The following is a 15,845-nucleotide window of genomic DNA, read 5'->3' as shown; positions in this document are numbered from 1 at the left end:
GCAGTCGAAATCAAAACTCATCCGTTCGTCTGTGGACTGGGCGAAGTTGCTTTCATCTGCTTTATAATTTCTCGAATTAAATTATAGAATAGTATGTGAAGGTTAGTATTATGTATTGTGCACGGAATCGCAAAAGATAACGTTAGATATTTGGAGGCGGATTGTAGTAGGCTACGTCGTTCACTATGGAGAAATTCGAAGGGTACATTTTCACAGCTCTTTGCAGCACCAACTTTTTGGTTTCTTGTCTGCTGTTCTCCAAAATAACCCGAGAGCAGAGACAGCCGTATATGGATGAGATATTCCACGTCCCACAAGCCCAGAAATACTGTCACGGGAAATTCAACGAGGTACGGTATTCGTGTCTGTTTTTACTTGTTGCTATAGCCACCCTCTGTGCGTCGGATTAACAGTCTTCGAAATGGCGCGACAGATTGCAAGACCTTTTTTAACCTACATCTAAGCCCCATCATCCCCGACTTGTCTAGATCAGTCCATCATTAGTGCCCTTGTTCCTGAAAGCATTGTGTTGACAGACTAGCTAAAGTATCGGCCTAGCTAACTAACTCCGGTAGCATCTGTTACCACAGGCCTTCTGCTGTCATGCAGCGGGCTTTCCTCAAGCTATACGTTATAGTTTCCTATTTCGTTCATCCTCCTGTTAAACATCACACAGCACTGAGAGCCACAGAGTTGGCCCCATTTATACAACTAGGTATTTATCTGCGTGAGGCTTGTTTGCTGGCGGGTGAAATCAGACTGAATACTGCTCTCTGGTTCGCTATAAGGCTACTCTTGAGTCACATTGAACGAGTACAATCTTTCCTTCTCTCAACCTCCCCCTTCTCCCCCCCTCCCTCTCCAGTGGGACCCCATGATCACCACTCTCCCAGGTCTCTACCTGGTGACAGTAGGGGTGATTAAGCCCATGGTGTGGCTGGCCGACCTGTCGGGGAAGGTGGTGTGTTCCACTGCCATGCTCCGCTTCGTCAACCTGCTCTTCAACTGCGGCAACCTCTACCTGCTCTACCTTCTCACCTGCAAGCTGCACTTCAGGGACAAGGTAACCACGTTTAGAAACCAGAGAATATATGGAAACAAATACATGAAACACCAAATCAGATTCGATCGTCAGTGTTGGGTATGTTCTTGCCTTAGAACCAAATAAGTTCCTTGACTGACGTCCCAAAATACCATCAGAATCAGAATTTTATAGAATGCACTTTTGATTCTTGATCTTCTATGCTCTATGTCGCTTTGGATAAAAGCTAAAGTATGAAAATGTTACATGTAAACTAGCCGTGCCTTTGCCTGCTGTGTTTGTGTTGTTTATTTAGTTGTCGTTGTTGTTGTTCCAGCTGCACGGTGCACCCCGCAGGGTGCTGTCAGCCCTGTCGCTCTCCACCTTCCCTGTGCTCTACTTCTTCAACTTCCTCTACTACACTGATGGCGGATCTACTTTCTTCATCCTGTTCGCCTACCTCATGACGCTGTACGGCTGCCACGGCGCCTCGGCACTCCTCGGAGTGTGCTCTGTGTTCTTCCGCCAGACCAACATCGTCTGGGTGGCGTTCTGCGCTGGCACGCTCGTGGCGAACAGGATGGACGAGGTCTGGAGGGCGGAACACAGCAAGAAGAAGGACGACAAGTCGCCCGGCACCCAGGTCCCTCTGTCTGTCAGCGGGGCGAGGAGAGTGATGCGTTTCCTGTTTGACTTCCTGACCTCGCCCCGCCAGCTGAGGGGCGTGCTGATGGTGGCGTGGCCGTATGGCGCCGTGGCGCTCCTCTTCGTGGCGTTCGTGCTTCTGAACGACGGCATCGTCGTGGGAGACCGCGGGAGCCACGAGGCGTGCCTCAACTTCCCCCAGCTCTTCTACTTCCTGTCCTTCGCTCTCTTCTTCTCCCTCCCCGTGTCGCTGTGTCACCACCGCGCTCTGCGCTTCCTGCAGAGCGTGCGGAGGCGGCCCCTCCTCTACCTGCTCCTGTCCGGCCTGGCCCTGCTCCTCGTCTGGAAGTTCACCTTCGTACACAAGTACCTCCTGGCCGACAACAGGCACTTCCCCTTCTACGTGTGGCGGCGTGTGTTCCAGAGGCACGCGGCCGTGCGCTTCCTCCTGGTTCCCGCCTACGTGTTCGCGGGCTGGAACCTTCTAGACTGCTTGCGCTCCCGCTCGCTCTTCTGGGTCCTGGCCTTCCTGGCCTGCCTGCTGGCTTCCTGTGTGCCCCAGAAGCTGCTGGAGTTCAGGTACTTCATCATCCCCTACCTGATGTTCCGCCTGCACATGCCCCTCCCCTCCCTGCCCCGCCTCATGCTGGAGCTCTTCCTCCACGCGCTGATCAACGCCGCCACGCTCTACCTCTTCATCAACAACACCTTCCACTGGCCCAACAGCTCAGACGTACAGAGGTTCATGTGGTGAACCTGCTTCATGTCCCGCCCCCTTGCTGGGGCTCAGGACCAATCAGAACCCGGTGTGGAGGTACAGGACCGTCTCCAGGGAAACAGGGTTTGGTTGAGGTGAACTGACTCCTCCTCCCTGTGGAACAGATGGATGGAAGGATTCCTGTCACACTGTATAGACTCTGATCATTACTTTTTTTATTGCTTAATAATTGTGTTCTACTAGCACAGGAAGGGTAGTTTATGACCAACATTAAGATTTGAGATAAAATTAATACAAATTGTTTTGGGGGTTGGTGAGGGAACTTTAAATAAATAAAATCAATACCCAACATCCTTGTGACCCTGGAGAGCTCCACCTTCCTGTATTTCCCTCAACCCCTGCTGTAGCTAACCTCATCCAACACATCAACTAGCTCATTAGAAGCAGGTGTGATAGATTAGCGTGGAAGCAGAAACCAACAGGAAGGTCTCTCCAGGAGAGTCTGGAAGAGCTGGGCTCAGAACCGAGACAGAGACCAAACTGACCAGTGATAAGACAAGGCAGGAATGTGTGTTTTTGTAATAAAAAAAATGCTTTAAAAACAAATTACAATAAATCTTCAGTTTGCCATTTAAAAACACCCAAAAATTGTTCTACATTATAATTATACGTATATATAACTTGGTAGTCTGCTCTCTCACAGGAAATACATTCTTTGGGGAACCATTTGTTAATGTGTTGGGAACACTACAAACGCTCCAGAGAACCTTTTCTAGACAGGACCCGGACGACTTGCCTTTGATGAAACCTTGTTTCCAAAGGAACGTCGACAGAACAGCTACTCATCAGAATCAGGTGTGCTGAGTTTCGGTTCTACCGACAAGAGGCAGCCCTTCAATGGATTGGAGAAAGTCCTGGTTTAGACCTTTAAACACCGATAACGACAACGCTCTTTTTTAACACCAGTGAGGTCAGGGTCTCCAAATTGACGGCCGGTTTCCGTTTTGTTTACATTTGATTTGTGAAGCGTCCACTTCCATTGAATATTGTTTCCACCTCTAACTGGAGAGATGACTTTCTGTGGCTCGCGCACGCCACGTGCACTAGTCACCTGTGTTTACGTTGACGTTAGTGACGACAGTCAAAAGTGACGTTGTGATGTAGGCCACAATTAGTATTTTTTTTGGTCTTTCAATTTGAATCATCTAAATATCAGCCTTTCGCTCCCTTGATTAATGTGTGGGTGTTACCCGTTAACCGCATATTTGGATCTATTTCTTTCAGTTTGACAGTATTGCTTTGACAGTATTACTCAACTATTGCGGCCAGGTCCAATCTGTTTGTTATAATTAGTTTGATTTTTTTTTATTATTATTTTCTTTGACTGTTATCCGTTATTTTCCCGTCAGCGACCGAACCTGCCCGGTGTTCGAGTGATCCGCAATAAACGATTCTTGTCTAATGTTCAATGACTCCTAAATACCACTAGGTGGCGATACAATACCAGAGGATTTCCCTGTCTTAACCCTTGTGCTGCCTTCGGGTCACATGACCCAAAGGTTCATAACGAACCATCGTTGTGTTAACCCAATTTTACCCAATACAAAAACAAATAAAAATAATTTTCTTTTAACCTTTGCAATGTGGGGGGTCTGAGACAGCCCAACGGTTAAAAGAAAATGCTTCACTTTGTTTTTGTATGCGGTAAAGTTGTTGCAATACGACGGTGGGTCACAATGACTGATGGGTCAGAATGACACGAAGATAACACAAGGGTTTAAATGGCCCGCACGTCAGTGCTTCTGTTGGTGTGAGGCACCATAGGCGATTTTACCGCGGGTGTATGGGGTGCTGCACCCCTTACTGTTGGGATGAAAACATTTACATTTTCAAATTAATGTAAAAAACTGATTTAATGTTTTTAGAACATTTTTAAGTGATGTCAGAGTTGTATGTTCTATCGTGGTTTGTTGTACTTTAATTAATTTGTAGATTTTAAGATCTAGTATTAAAAAATATAATAATCACTACCCTTTGCACCCCCATTTTTAAAACCTAGAATCACCTGTGTGGCACATTCGTATTTCGTGTGCGTGTGTGTGTACATTCTGCATGTTTGTGTTTTTCCATGTGTGTGCGTTCGACACGGAGCGTTTGCTCAGCAACAGTGGTGGTTAGCTGTGTGTCACCTGGTGTGTCAGCATTTCCCATCACTGGAGAAAAAAAAATCACTTGAAACTGAAAATCGAAACCTTTGTCAGACTCCATCTCCTCTCTCCTGCAGCCCTCCGTGTCTCCAACCCCACCACCAACCCTGAGGAGCAGGCCGCAGGCCACCGCACCAGCATTTGTCATCCAACTATTCTTATCAGTATACAGCGTATACAGTATATAACCACATGAGAACTAAGAACTAGCAGCTAGTGAGGACTGGTCCAGTAAGGTTCAGTCTTAGTCAGCAAGTTTCAGCACAGGAAGGTGCATTAGCAAACTCCTACACCCTGCTGCATGGACAGGAAGTGACATCAGGACGAAAGCAGTGTAGAAAAAGCCGCAGTTGTACGGCTTCGGGGGTGGGGGGAAGGGAGTTGAAAGGTCAATTCTGATTCATCCCAGCTTTCAGTTAAACCAACAGCAGCCACGAACAGCCCCATCACCCACCTAGCAAACATGCCGAGCTGGAAAATGTGCAACAGAGAGAGAGATGTAGCTATGTCACCTTGTCTGCTTTTTGGCCCTGGTGCCGGGGAACCTGCCCTGCAGGTCCTAGACCAACCCTGTTCCTGAAAAGCTACAATCCTGAACGTTTACATTCCAACTCTAAACCAGCAGACAGGATGTCAATGAAGATCAAGTTGATAAAATGAATCCTGTTTGTTGCAGCTGAGGTTGGAGTGTAAACCTACCGGAGGGTAGATCTCCAGCAGCTGGGCTGGGCAGCCACGGTTTAGATGTTTCCCTGCTCTAACACACCTGCTTCAAATGAACTGGTCGTTATCATGATTCTGCAGAGCTTGATGAATCATCCAGTCATTTGAACCAGGTGTGTAGGAAGACTTGATCTTCATTGACATCCTGTCTGCTGGTTTAGAGTTGGAATGTAAACGTTCAGGATTGGGACATGAAGTGCAGGGTGTCTCTCAGGGCTGAAGCAAACCCCCCTTGTACGTTGCCTGAGATAAGTGTCTGCGAAAGAAATACATTACATTATTGTAGGTGCTTCGTAAACAAAATACACACACACATGCTATATATATCTATGAATCTGTTGTTAATTAATGTTGATAAAATAAAATAAATCACAATGAAATCAAGACAGGAGAATAGTTTCATCAAATCAAATCAAATTTATTTGTATAGCCCTTTTTACACGCAAGCATGTCACAGAGGGCTTCACATATGCCCATAGAACTGCCCCTCAACCAACCTAAACCCTCAAGGAAGACAAGGAAAAACTCCCAAAAAACTCTCAACAGGAGAAAAATGGAAGAAACCTTGGGAGGAGCAATTCAGAGAGGGATCCCCTCCTCCAGAGACGGTTGGTGAGAGAGAGGAGCAGAACACAGGCTAAACATAGTCATACAGTGTCGGTGGGTTTTTAAAACACCAAAATCCATTGTTCAACTTTATAGATGTAGGACAGGACCGGTACTCTAATGTTGAAAACACAGAGAGGACTGTGCAACACTATCTGTGGATATTACTTTCAGAGTTTTAACAATAGTATTTCCTGCCAACGAACTGCAATTGAAACTTCAGTCATGTAGACTGTGAGACAGAGAGATAAGATAAGAAAAATCTTTATTCGTCCCACAATGAGGAAATTCGAACATTACAGCAGCAAAGTGGACAAAAGAGTATATATAATAAATAATAACATTTGTACAATATATAATGATAAAAAGATAACACTAGTTGCATATGGAGAGAAAAATATAAATATGAGTTCTTTAGAGTGGTTGAGTCCTGTGTGTGTTTGTGTGTGTAGAGCAGTGCTGGTTGTACAGTCTCACAGCAGCAGGAAGGTAGAGCAGTGCTGGTTGTACAGTCTCACAGCAGCAGGAAGGAGGACCTGCGGTAGGCCTACCGCTCCTTCACACACTTAGGGTGAAGGAGCCGGTCGCTGAAGGAGCTGCTCAGTGCAGAGACAGTGTCCTGCATAAGGTGGGATTCATTGTCCATCATTGATGATAGCTTTGCTACCATCCTCCTCTCTCCCACCACCTGCACTGTGTCCCAGGGGCGTCCGAGGACAGAGCTGGCCTTAGATGAATGGAGAGAGAGAGAGTGAGCGAGGGAGAGGGAGAGAGAGGTGAATTTTGAGATGGTTCATGGTTTTCTTTTCTGAGAATAGTAGTTCCTAGGTGGCTGCCTCACTTCCTGTGCTTCCTGTTGGGCTGGCCAATCAGGGCTGTGTTCAGGGGCCTGTAAGAGTTGACAGTCAGCAGCCTTTTCTCAGGAACAGCTCTGAGACGTTAACAGTACACACACACACTCACACACACACACAGGTACACACACACTCACACACACACACAGGTACACACACCCGGTGAATACCCCAAGCTGCTGTGAAGCCCCTTCTACAGGCACACACACACAAGTACACACACTCATGCACACATGGATATACACACATACACACTCATGCACACATGGATATACACACATACACACTCATGCACACATGGATATACACACATACACACTCATGCACACATGGATATACACACATACACACTCATGCACACATGGATATACACACATACACACTCATGCACACATGGATACACACATGCACACACTGATACACACATGCACACATTAACACACACATGCACACACATGCACACACACACTCAGACTGTCATCCGGGGCTGACAGTCACAGTGTGGTCGGGCGGAGTTTCTCGTAAACCTGAGGAGGGTGTTTACCAGCACTGACAGCTAATGACCCATGGCATTAAAGAACAAAGGTTCATATTAAGCAGGAGTGGAAATACAGATGTATTTGTTATCCAACGTTCTCATATTTATACAGACAGACACACACAGATAATAACTAAACGTATACATCCATGTAACTACATTACACAAGTATATAACTGCAGTTTACATTGACAAATGAACACACACACAGTACACACACACTGTGGCCCTGAGTGTGTATAGATACAGGTATTTACCTGGTCACGCATGCAAGCACTCACACTGTGGAAGGCTAAACAATGGCACAGACACACACACACATTCACACACACGCACTCACACACACACACATACACACACACATATGCACACTGCCCCATTGCTAGGCAATTATTTGATCACCACTATGTTTGCACCAGTGTTTGTTTAAAGTGTTGCTATGCACTTTGTCACTGTTTGTTCAATTAGTTTCATATGAGTCACAACTATATCATGCGTCATGCACACACTTATGGATGTGTGTGTGTGTATGTGTCTATGTGTGTATTTGTGTGTGTGTGTGTGTCTATGTGTATATGTACTGCATGTGGGTGTATCTGTGTAAATAATCAGATGCACAGTGTAAACTTATCTTTAACCTCATCTTTGAAGTGAACATGTTGGGTTACCAGTTTTATCACGGGATCTGTTACGTAATCACTTACCTGCCCTTGAGCAAGCACTTAATCCTCATGACACTCAACAATCAACACGCTCGACATCGAATCGCTTCATGAAAGCCCAGCTTCTCTGGAGTTTTCCAGAACTACACACACACACACACACACACACACACACACACACACACATATGCACACACACTTGCATACATACACACACTCATGCTTGGACACACACACACTCATGCCTGGACACACACACTCACACACTAATTTTTGAACACACACATACTCATGTACGTGTATACACACACACTCTCTAATGTTTGGACACACACTTTTCAGCTGCCAGATTTTAATTTGAGGACTTACATGCACACAAGCAGGTTACATCAACACACTATATTTTCACCTCACCTCATATTTTCACAGAAAAAAGAAATGTGTCAGAGTCAAGGAGGTTAATCCAAGCGTTACTGCCTGTCTTCACAGTCACAAACTGAACCTTTCATTGAAAGTACAACACCAATGTTTATCTATTCTTAACTTCTGGTAAAGTTACTCAGAGAGTTGACCTCAGCTTCACAGACAAGAAGCAAATACAAAAATATAAGAAGAAATTAAAACACAATGTTGGAATCATCCAGATCATCTTCCTAATCCTCATCATCATTCTTCTTCTTTGTATCATCATCAACAATACAGACATTTTATACTAATAAGTATTCTCATTTTGAATCTTTCACAACTGTTACTGATAAAGACAAACTCAAAACACTTTTTAAAAGTGAAACTAACTACAATATCATGAGTCGACAAATATTGCTTTTTCACAACAAACAACTTTTTTAGATGAATACATAGGACTGCACCATCTTCACCTGGCGTCGTCTGTCCGTCTCCAAGGTGACATAGGTCCGTCTCCAAGGTGACGTGGGGGGGAGACATTCCGGAGGTTGTCTATTTTTTGTAAAGTGGGCGTGTCCAGGAAGTGATGTCACCCCTGCTTCCTCTTCTCCCAGCGACGCCAACCCTGCCCCAGCACGTAGCCCCCCTTCACCAGCCCCTGCATCTCCATCAGAGCCTTGTTCACCACGCCGGGATCTGACAGCTGAACACACACACCAAGCAACAGCACAATACTGTATGAGTATTTATTCAACAGTATATCGAGTTGAATTGGTTAAACTCCTCAGTGTAAATACTGCCCACCAGTGCTATCGAAGAGCTAACTTTTCGGTGGCGTAGCAGGTTAAAGCAGTGTTTGTAAAGGTGATGGTCGCATGGTGGCAAGTCAGAGCACATGAGTTCCAACCCCCAGTACGGGGTTGATCATGAGGAAGTGACTCTGACGAGAGATGCGATCGCACCTGCTACGCTGGGACAACCTGATGGAATGTTTGTCTGAGGAATGCAACATGAGTTCCAACCCACGGTACGGGACTAATCATGAGGAAGTGACTCTGACTGATGAGAAATCGCACATGCTACGCTGGGACAACCTGATGGAATGTATGTCTGAGGAATGCCACCAACCTTCTCGCTGGCAGACTGAAGCAACTGCAGCTGCAGAGCAGCCATGTGTTTGGGTTTCAGACTGGACAGAGGCTGGGACTGGAACACAATACAGACAGGAGTCACACTGGGCTCAGACCCAGACAGGAAGTTGAACGTTAACCCAAACTCCAACACAGGGGGGATATGACATAGAACAGATATTACTAACTGAGGTCAGATCATGGAAGGGAACAAAATGAACATGCAAAACCTAATAAACAAATGCTTGCACTAGAACTAAGTACGTTGTTCCATTTACCTGGTTCCCTGCGTTCCAATTGGTCTTGTGGTACAGTTCGTCACAACTCTTCTCCTTCTGCAAGCCAATGGGAAACAGTGATGAGTCGATGGCTCAAAGTGATTGGACCAGAGAACAACTTGGCCCGCCCTCCCTTGCCTTACCACTTTGACGCATCGCTGCATGGTGGGCAGGAAGGCCTTCAGGTGAGGGTGTCCAGCTGTCTTCAGGAGAACGTCCTCAAAGAAGTCCAGGACCTTCAGCAGAACACAGCCGTGGAGAATCTAGAACGAGGAACGAGAACCTCCACGTTAGAACCACAGACGAAGTCGGAGAAACGGACATCTTGAGAACTCGGCTGAGAGTGTCACATGACCACATTTTAGAATTGGGATGAAATGAGAGGGGGTGAAAACACACATAATGTTAGACTGTTCTTGTGGCTTAGCTGGTTTCCCTGCTTCTTCAACACAGTCTCTCTCTCTCCTCTCTTGATGGGGGTAGACCTAGCTGAACACAGTCTCTCTCTCTCCTCCTAGCTGGGGGTAGAGCTAGCTGAACACAGTCTCTCTCTCCTCTCTCACTGGGGGTAGACCTAGCTGAACACAGTCTCTCTCTCCTCCTAGCTGGGGGTAGAGCTAGCTGAACACAGTCTCTCTCTCCTCCTAGCTGGGGGTAGACCTAACTGAACACAGTCTCTCTCTCCTCTCTTGATGGGGGTAGAGCTAGCTGAACACAGTCTCTCTCTCCTCCTAGCTGGGGGTAGACCTAGCTGAACACAGTCTCTCTCTCCTCTCTCGCTGGGGGTAGAGCTAGCTGAACACAGTCTCTCTCTCCTCTCTCACTGGGGGTAGAGCTAGCTGAACACAGTCTCTCTCTCCTCCTAGCTGGGGGTAGACCTAGCTGAACACAGTCTCTCTCTCCTCCTAGCTGGGGGTAGACCTAGCTGAACACAGTCTCTCTCTCCTCCTAGCTGGGGGTAGACCTAGCTGAACACAGTCTCTCTCTCTCCTCTCTCGCTGGGGGTAGACCTAGCTGAACACAGTCTCTCTCTCCTCTCTCGCTGGGGGTAGACCTAGCTGAACACAGTCTCTCTCTCTCCTCTCTCGCTGGGGGTAGACCTAGCTGAACACAGTCTCTCTCTCCTCCTAGCTGGGGGTAGACCTAGCTGAACACAGTCTCTCTCTCTCCTCTCTCGCTGGGGGTAGACCTAGCTGAACACAGTCTCTCTCTCCTCCTAGCTGGGGGTAGACCTAACTGAACACAGTCTCTCTCCTCTCTTGATGGGGGTAGACCTAGCTGAACACAGTCTCTCTCTCCTCCTAGCTGGAGCAGGAGACAGATGTCCCCTGGTGCTGGATGAGAGACTCACCCTCTTCTGTTTGATCTTGCGGAAGGTCTTCACCTCCAGAAGGATTCGTTCATCATGTACCGAGTCGTTCTGGACAGAGAGGAAAGAGAGGGTCAGATCAGCCACCCTGTCAGTTAGCCAGCCAGCCTTCCAGCCAGCCAGTCAGCCTGCCAGCCAGTCAGTCAGTCGGTCAGTCTATGAGTCAGCGGGTCACATGATATCATTAGGGTTTACAGCAGTGTTGAATTTAAACCACGTGGCTGTAGATAACATTGTCCTGTACTTACGATGCCATTGGCGGCCTTCTTCAGCAGTCTGTCCAGAGTGTCCAGATCAGCGCAGGCAGCCCTCCCTTCCACACACCTGGCTCCCCTCCTGGCCTGCACGCTCTGCTGCCCTCTCCTGGCCTGCACGCTCTGCTGCCCCCAGAGGGTCAGGAGGACTAGCACCCTCACCAGCCACGGGAGCCTGGGCAGCATCCTGTCTGCCGGGGAGTCCACCGGACCTGGACCTGCTTCTGGTGCTGGTTCTGGACCTGGTCCTGGCCTGGTTCTCTCTGGGTCTCTGTGAGCAGTGAGGTCTCTCCCGGTCTGGTCCTCTCTGGGTTTCTGTGAGCAGTGAGGTCTCTCCTGGTCTGGTCCTCTCTGGGTCTCTGTGAGCAGTGAGGTCTCTCCTTCCGCCAATGAGCACAGATACGTTCAGCTAACTGAAAGCAACTTTCTTGTGGAACTTAATTTAGGTGGTCGTCTGACTGGTTCTGTTAGGCTGGACACCTCACTGACTGGTTCTCTAATAACCTGGTTGTCTGGCTGACTACAACTGCCTGCCAAGTTACCTGACTGACTGTGTTCTTATCTCTGCCTTCCACCTTTGAGTCCTGACTTATATAGACTTCCTGACTCTCCTCCCTCTCTCTCTCTCCCTCCCTCCCTCCCCCACTCCCTCCCTCCCTCCCTCTTTCCCTCTCCCTCCTCCCTCCCTTCTCTCCCCGCCCACCATGAAGTAGGTCATCTGCAGGAGGATGCTAGTGAGTCCAGACCTCCCTGCCCGGCTCAGCAGAACCCTCTCCTGGTTCCACTGGTCCTACTGGTCCCACTGGTCCAGAAGCCTAGAGGTACTCGGTTCTGATGGTTCAACACCATGACCCCTCTCTCTCTCTGTCTCCCTCTCTCTCTCTCTCCCTCTGTCTCTCTGTCTCTCAGTCTCTCTCAGCTTGTAGTTAGACAGCGTGTGGTGATTGGTGGAAAACTCTATCCAGGTCACTGTATGTCAGGGTCTCTGTGTGTCCTAGATAGTGAACCAGCCGCAGCGGGCAGGAAGGGGTGCAGGAAGGGGGGCAGGAAGGAGAGCGGGCGGCAGAGGACCCTGAGAGGAACGTTTGAGGCGAAGCATGGCCCTGTGACCTCGTTCACCCACGCTCTGCTGGGGGGGGGCCTTGCTCTGGTCAGGTCACCTCAGCATCTTCAGAAAGCCAGGCACGCTGTAAAGGTTGAGATATGAGGTATGGAGATGAGAAGGTTTGAGAGTGATGCGATGGTTGTTTCAGATTAACTTTGAGTCAAACTTTCTGTCCTACATTATCACACCTTTTCACAAACACTGATTGAAAGACACACGTTCATGTTAAACATAATCAAGGTATCAATAGAAAGATTGTTGATAGAGGTGTCAACATATGTATTCATAAACACATTAAAGAAGGTATTGAAATGCATGCTGATAGAAGCTTTGATAAGCATGTTGATAGATGTAATGATAAAACACACCAACAGAGGTATTGATAAACTGAGAGCTGACCCTTGACCCCTGCCCTCTCTCAGCTAAACAACGCTCTCAAGCACTGGATTCAATTATCCTTCTTTCTGTCTTTCTTTGGAAGGAAGTAACGCAAGGAGGGTGGATAGAGGCAGGAGACAGGTGAAATCTCTTTACCCTGAATGCATTGTGCTCACCTGGGGCTTTCCAAACCTGTCGTGTGTTACAGTCCCTGACATCTCCATTCATTGTTCTGAAAAAGCTTCTAGGTCCTCCATGGCCTTGAACATAAATTTTAGACACATTTATTTACATCACTATTATCGCACACAAAGGTAACTTTTTTATTCCTTGTGTTTAGGAATGTCAGAGGTCTACAGTCGTTAGCACACACACACACACACACACACACACACAAAGACACACACACTGTTTATTTGTTGTCATCAGTCATTAGCAGGTTTCTTCTAGATCAGTGGTGAAGAACCACTGTTCTAGATTAAGACAGCTATTGTTTGGGTCGCGGCAGGGATACTACAGGTAGGATTTATGTGTCAAGCCATTGATATAAACTATTTATTTTTGTCATGAATGCATCTGTATACTGTAGCTTAGGGGTTAGAGCATGTACTGCAGATCTAGTGGTTTTAGGTTAAATTTCCCCCTGCGTATCATTTTGGAGAAAAGTGTATATTTTCAGTTTGTTGTATCTTTATAAATAGTTGTATGTTTTATGCAATATATATACTGTATATATATTTTTTTTATATATTTTTTATGCTACTGTGTAGTTGTTGCTTGCCAGGTCAAAATAATTTCCCAATTACGTAAATGAAAAGCATTGTCTTGACAGCATAAATCCTTCTCTCCTCCTTCTCTCCTCCTTCTCTCCTCCTTCTCTCCTCCTTCTCTCCTCCTTCTCTCCTCCTTCTCTCCTCCTTCACTGACCTACTTACGTAACTGCTGGGAAGAGGCAGTTAGTCTTGTTCTTCCTCTGGCACCTTCCCAGCCACTGTGTTCCCAGGTTGAGGGATCAAAACACAATGAATATCCAGAAGCAGTATTCATTACCCAGAACATGATAGCTTTCGTTGTTGTGAAGAAATCAACAGATGCAGGATTTTTTGCGGCCTCTTCCTCCCAGCTTTGAACGCTGCAATGCAAAGATTCTTTAAGACCCTTATCTGCCACCGAGCCAGTTTGGTGAGAACATCAGCTGTGGCTCAGTTCACACACCTCAGAGGCATGGTGCCAGTTTCTTTTTTGTCATGCATGTGTGTGTGTGTGTACGTGTGTGTGTGTCTGCATGTGTGTGTGACACAGTTGTTGAATGTGTGCGTGTGTGTGTGTGTGCGTGTGTGCGTGTGTGCTATGTTTAGAGAATGCTTTTACGGCTGTTTCTGTTTCCTCAGACTGTATGACAGTAGTCATGACTCAACCATGCTTTCTCCAAATTGCAATGTTTCCTCTTGGGTGTATGATGTCTCTCTGTGTATGTTTGTGTGTGTGTGTGTGTGTGTGTGTGTACTGTGACCGTGCTTGTGTATGTGTGTGTGTGTCTGTGTGTGTGTGCGTGTGTGTGTCTGTCAGCCATTAAAAGATTAAATCCTCACAACATGTTTCCTCATTCATGTCAGTTTATTTAGTCATCGAGATTCGCCAGTCCACTTACAGTAATAAATACATTTAATTTATTGATAATTTAAAAAAAAAGATTATGTTAACAACGATAATACTATACCATTGTGTACAATGTGAAAAACTATATTATTAAAATAAATTATTATTATATTATATATTATAAAATAGAATAAATAGAATTTAGTAAAAAAAATAGCTGTATCTCAGGGAGAGGTTGGGGAGAGGTTGGGGAGAGGTTGGGGAGAGGTTGGGGAGAGGTTGGGGAGAGGTTGGGGAGAGGTTGGGGAGAGGTTGGGGAGAGGTTGGGGTTGGCAGGCGGGCCGGAGGGACTATCCCCGGTGGGCTTGTCGTCTCCTCCTCATCTGAAGCCTCTTGAAATGGTTCCCCAGGCGGGAAGCTTCCTCGTACACCCTCTTCAGCTCCCACAGGGAGTTACTCTGCACCTGCACATCATCAGTCTGACGGAGGGAGGGAGGGAGGGAGGGAGGGAGGGAGGGAGGGAGGGAGGGAGAGAATGAGACTCAGTGAGTCCCAGCCCTAGCTTCCAGCCCCGCCCACAGCCCCAGCCTCACCCCCAGCCTCACCCCCAGCCCCGCCCCCAGCCCCGCCCCCAGCCTCACCCCCAGCCTCACCCCCAGCCTAACAGCCCCAGCCTGTGCCTCAGCCCCTGCAGGTACTGTCAGAACACTCACCTTAATGTTCCAGAGCTTTTTCACAACCTTCCCAACCTCCAGGTGGCGAGGGAAGTAGTGCTTCTGGATTTCTTTGATTCTCTTCAGGATCTGAGCCCGGGTCTGGTCTCCTTCCTGCCCCCCCTCCCCCTGCTGCTCCCCCTCCTGCCCCGCCATCTGCCCCAGAATCTTCTCATACACCTCCAGGGCCAGGCCCATAAGGACCGCCTTTTCAGAATCCTGAGTGAGGGAGAGAGAGAGAGAGAGAGAGAGAGAGAGAGAGAGAGAGAGAGAGAGAGAGAGAGAGAGAGAGAGAGAGGAGAGAGAGAGAGAGAAAGAGAGAGAGAGAGAGAAAGAGAGAGAGAGCGAGGGAGAGAGGGAGGGAGGGAGAGAGAGGGAGAGGGAGAGGGAAAGAGAGAGAGAGGGGGAAAGAGAGGGAGAGAGTGAAGGAGAGAAGGAGAGATAGAGAGAGGGAGAGAGAGAGAAAGAGAGGGAGAGAGAGAGAAAGAGATGGAGAGAGAGAGAAAAGAGAGGGAGAGAGATGGAGAGAGAGAGAAAGAGAGGGAGAGAGATGGAGAGAGAGAGAAAGAGAGGGAGACAGAGTGGAATAGTGAGACAAAAAGCATTTGAATTCAGATACTATTTTAATTTACAGTGTGTG

The 15,845-nt window shown here is 47.4% G+C and overlaps 3 protein-coding genes across 4 annotated transcripts; 1 reads left to right on the top strand and 2 right to left on the bottom strand.

The window, feature by feature from the left end:
• The first annotated feature begins 54 nt into the window (after positions 1 to 54).
• LOC136939119 (dol-P-Glc:Glc(2)Man(9)GlcNAc(2)-PP-Dol alpha-1,2-glucosyltransferase-like) lies at positions 55 to 4,351 on the top strand. Of its 2 annotated transcripts, XR_010875705.1 has the most exons (4): positions 55 to 350; positions 866 to 1,063; positions 1,359 to 3,902; positions 4,159 to 4,351. XR_010875705.1 is itself a non-coding variant. In XM_067231981.1 (3 exons), exons 1-3 carry the CDS (start codon positions 186 to 188, stop codon positions 2,418 to 2,420), a joined length of 1,425 nt encoding a protein of 474 aa, XP_067088082.1. In that variant the 5' UTR covers positions 55 to 185; the 3' UTR covers positions 2,421 to 4,037. The 2 variants fall into 2 exon arrangements, 1 of the variants encoding a protein (XP_067088082.1); XM_067231981.1 differs by lacking the exon at positions 4,159 to 4,351 and having other exon boundaries at positions 1,359 to 4,037.
• Positions 4,352 to 8,835: 4,484 nt separating this feature from the next.
• On the bottom strand, positions 8,836 to 11,390 carry si:ch211-266a5.12 (uncharacterized protein LOC557488 homolog). Its single transcript, XM_067231979.1, has 6 exons — positions 11,352 to 11,390; positions 11,139 to 11,207; positions 9,931 to 10,050; positions 9,788 to 9,844; positions 9,508 to 9,585; positions 8,836 to 9,082 (listed from the first exon to the last, which is right to left on the bottom strand). The coding sequence occupies exons 1-6, from the start codon at positions 11,388 to 11,390 to the stop codon at positions 8,969 to 8,971; spliced, it is 477 nt and encodes a 158-aa protein (XP_067088080.1). The 3' UTR covers positions 8,836 to 8,968.
• A 3,335-nt stretch (positions 11,391 to 14,725) lies between these two features.
• On the bottom strand, positions 14,726 to 15,424 carry ifng1 (interferon gamma 1; the record flags this gene model as incomplete). The annotated part of the gene is made up of 2 exons (XM_067231987.1): positions 14,726 to 14,971; positions 15,206 to 15,424. Coding segments are annotated over 2 exons (348 nt in total), but the record flags the coding sequence as incomplete, so codon positions are not given.
• Between the last annotated feature and the right edge of the window lie 421 nt (positions 15,425 to 15,845).

The sequence above is a fragment of the Osmerus mordax genome, unplaced genomic scaffold, assembly GCF_038355195.1.
Source record: "Osmerus mordax isolate fOsmMor3 unplaced genomic scaffold, fOsmMor3.pri Scaffold_122, whole genome shotgun sequence".
Lineage (NCBI taxonomy): Eukaryota > Metazoa > Chordata > Actinopteri > Osmeriformes > Osmeridae > Osmerus > Osmerus mordax.
Note: the sequence above shows the minus strand (reverse complement) of the source record. Positions and strands in the feature narration are given on the sequence as shown.

What these genes read in the sequence shown, in the direction of transcription:
- LOC136939119 (XM_067231981.1), top strand. Translation starts at nt 186, where the DNA reads ATGGAGAAATTCGAAGGGTACATTTTCACAGCTCTTTGCAGCACCAAC. An exon ending in GTCACGGGAAATTCAACGAG is followed by an intron (nt 351 to 865) that starts GTACGGTATTCG and finishes CTCCCTCTCCAG; the next exon opens with TGGGACCCCATGATCACCAC. An exon ending in AGCTGCACTTCAGGGACAAG is followed by an intron (nt 1,064 to 1,358) that starts GTAACCACGTTT and finishes TTGTTGTTCCAG; the next exon opens with CTGCACGGTGCACCCCGCAG.
- si:ch211-266a5.12 (XM_067231979.1), bottom strand. Translation starts at nt 11,390, where the DNA reads ATGTTATCTACAGCCACGTGGTTTAAATTCAACACTGCT. An exon ending in GCAAGATCAAACAGAAGAGG is followed by an intron (nt 10,051 to 11,138) that starts GTGAGTCTCTCA and finishes TCCTCGTTCTAG; the next exon opens with ATTCTCCACGGCTGTGTTCT. An exon ending in TGCAGCGATGCGTCAAAGTG is followed by an intron (nt 9,845 to 9,930) that starts GTAAGGCAAGGG and finishes ATTGGCTTGCAG; the next exon opens with AAGGAGAAGAGTTGTGACGA.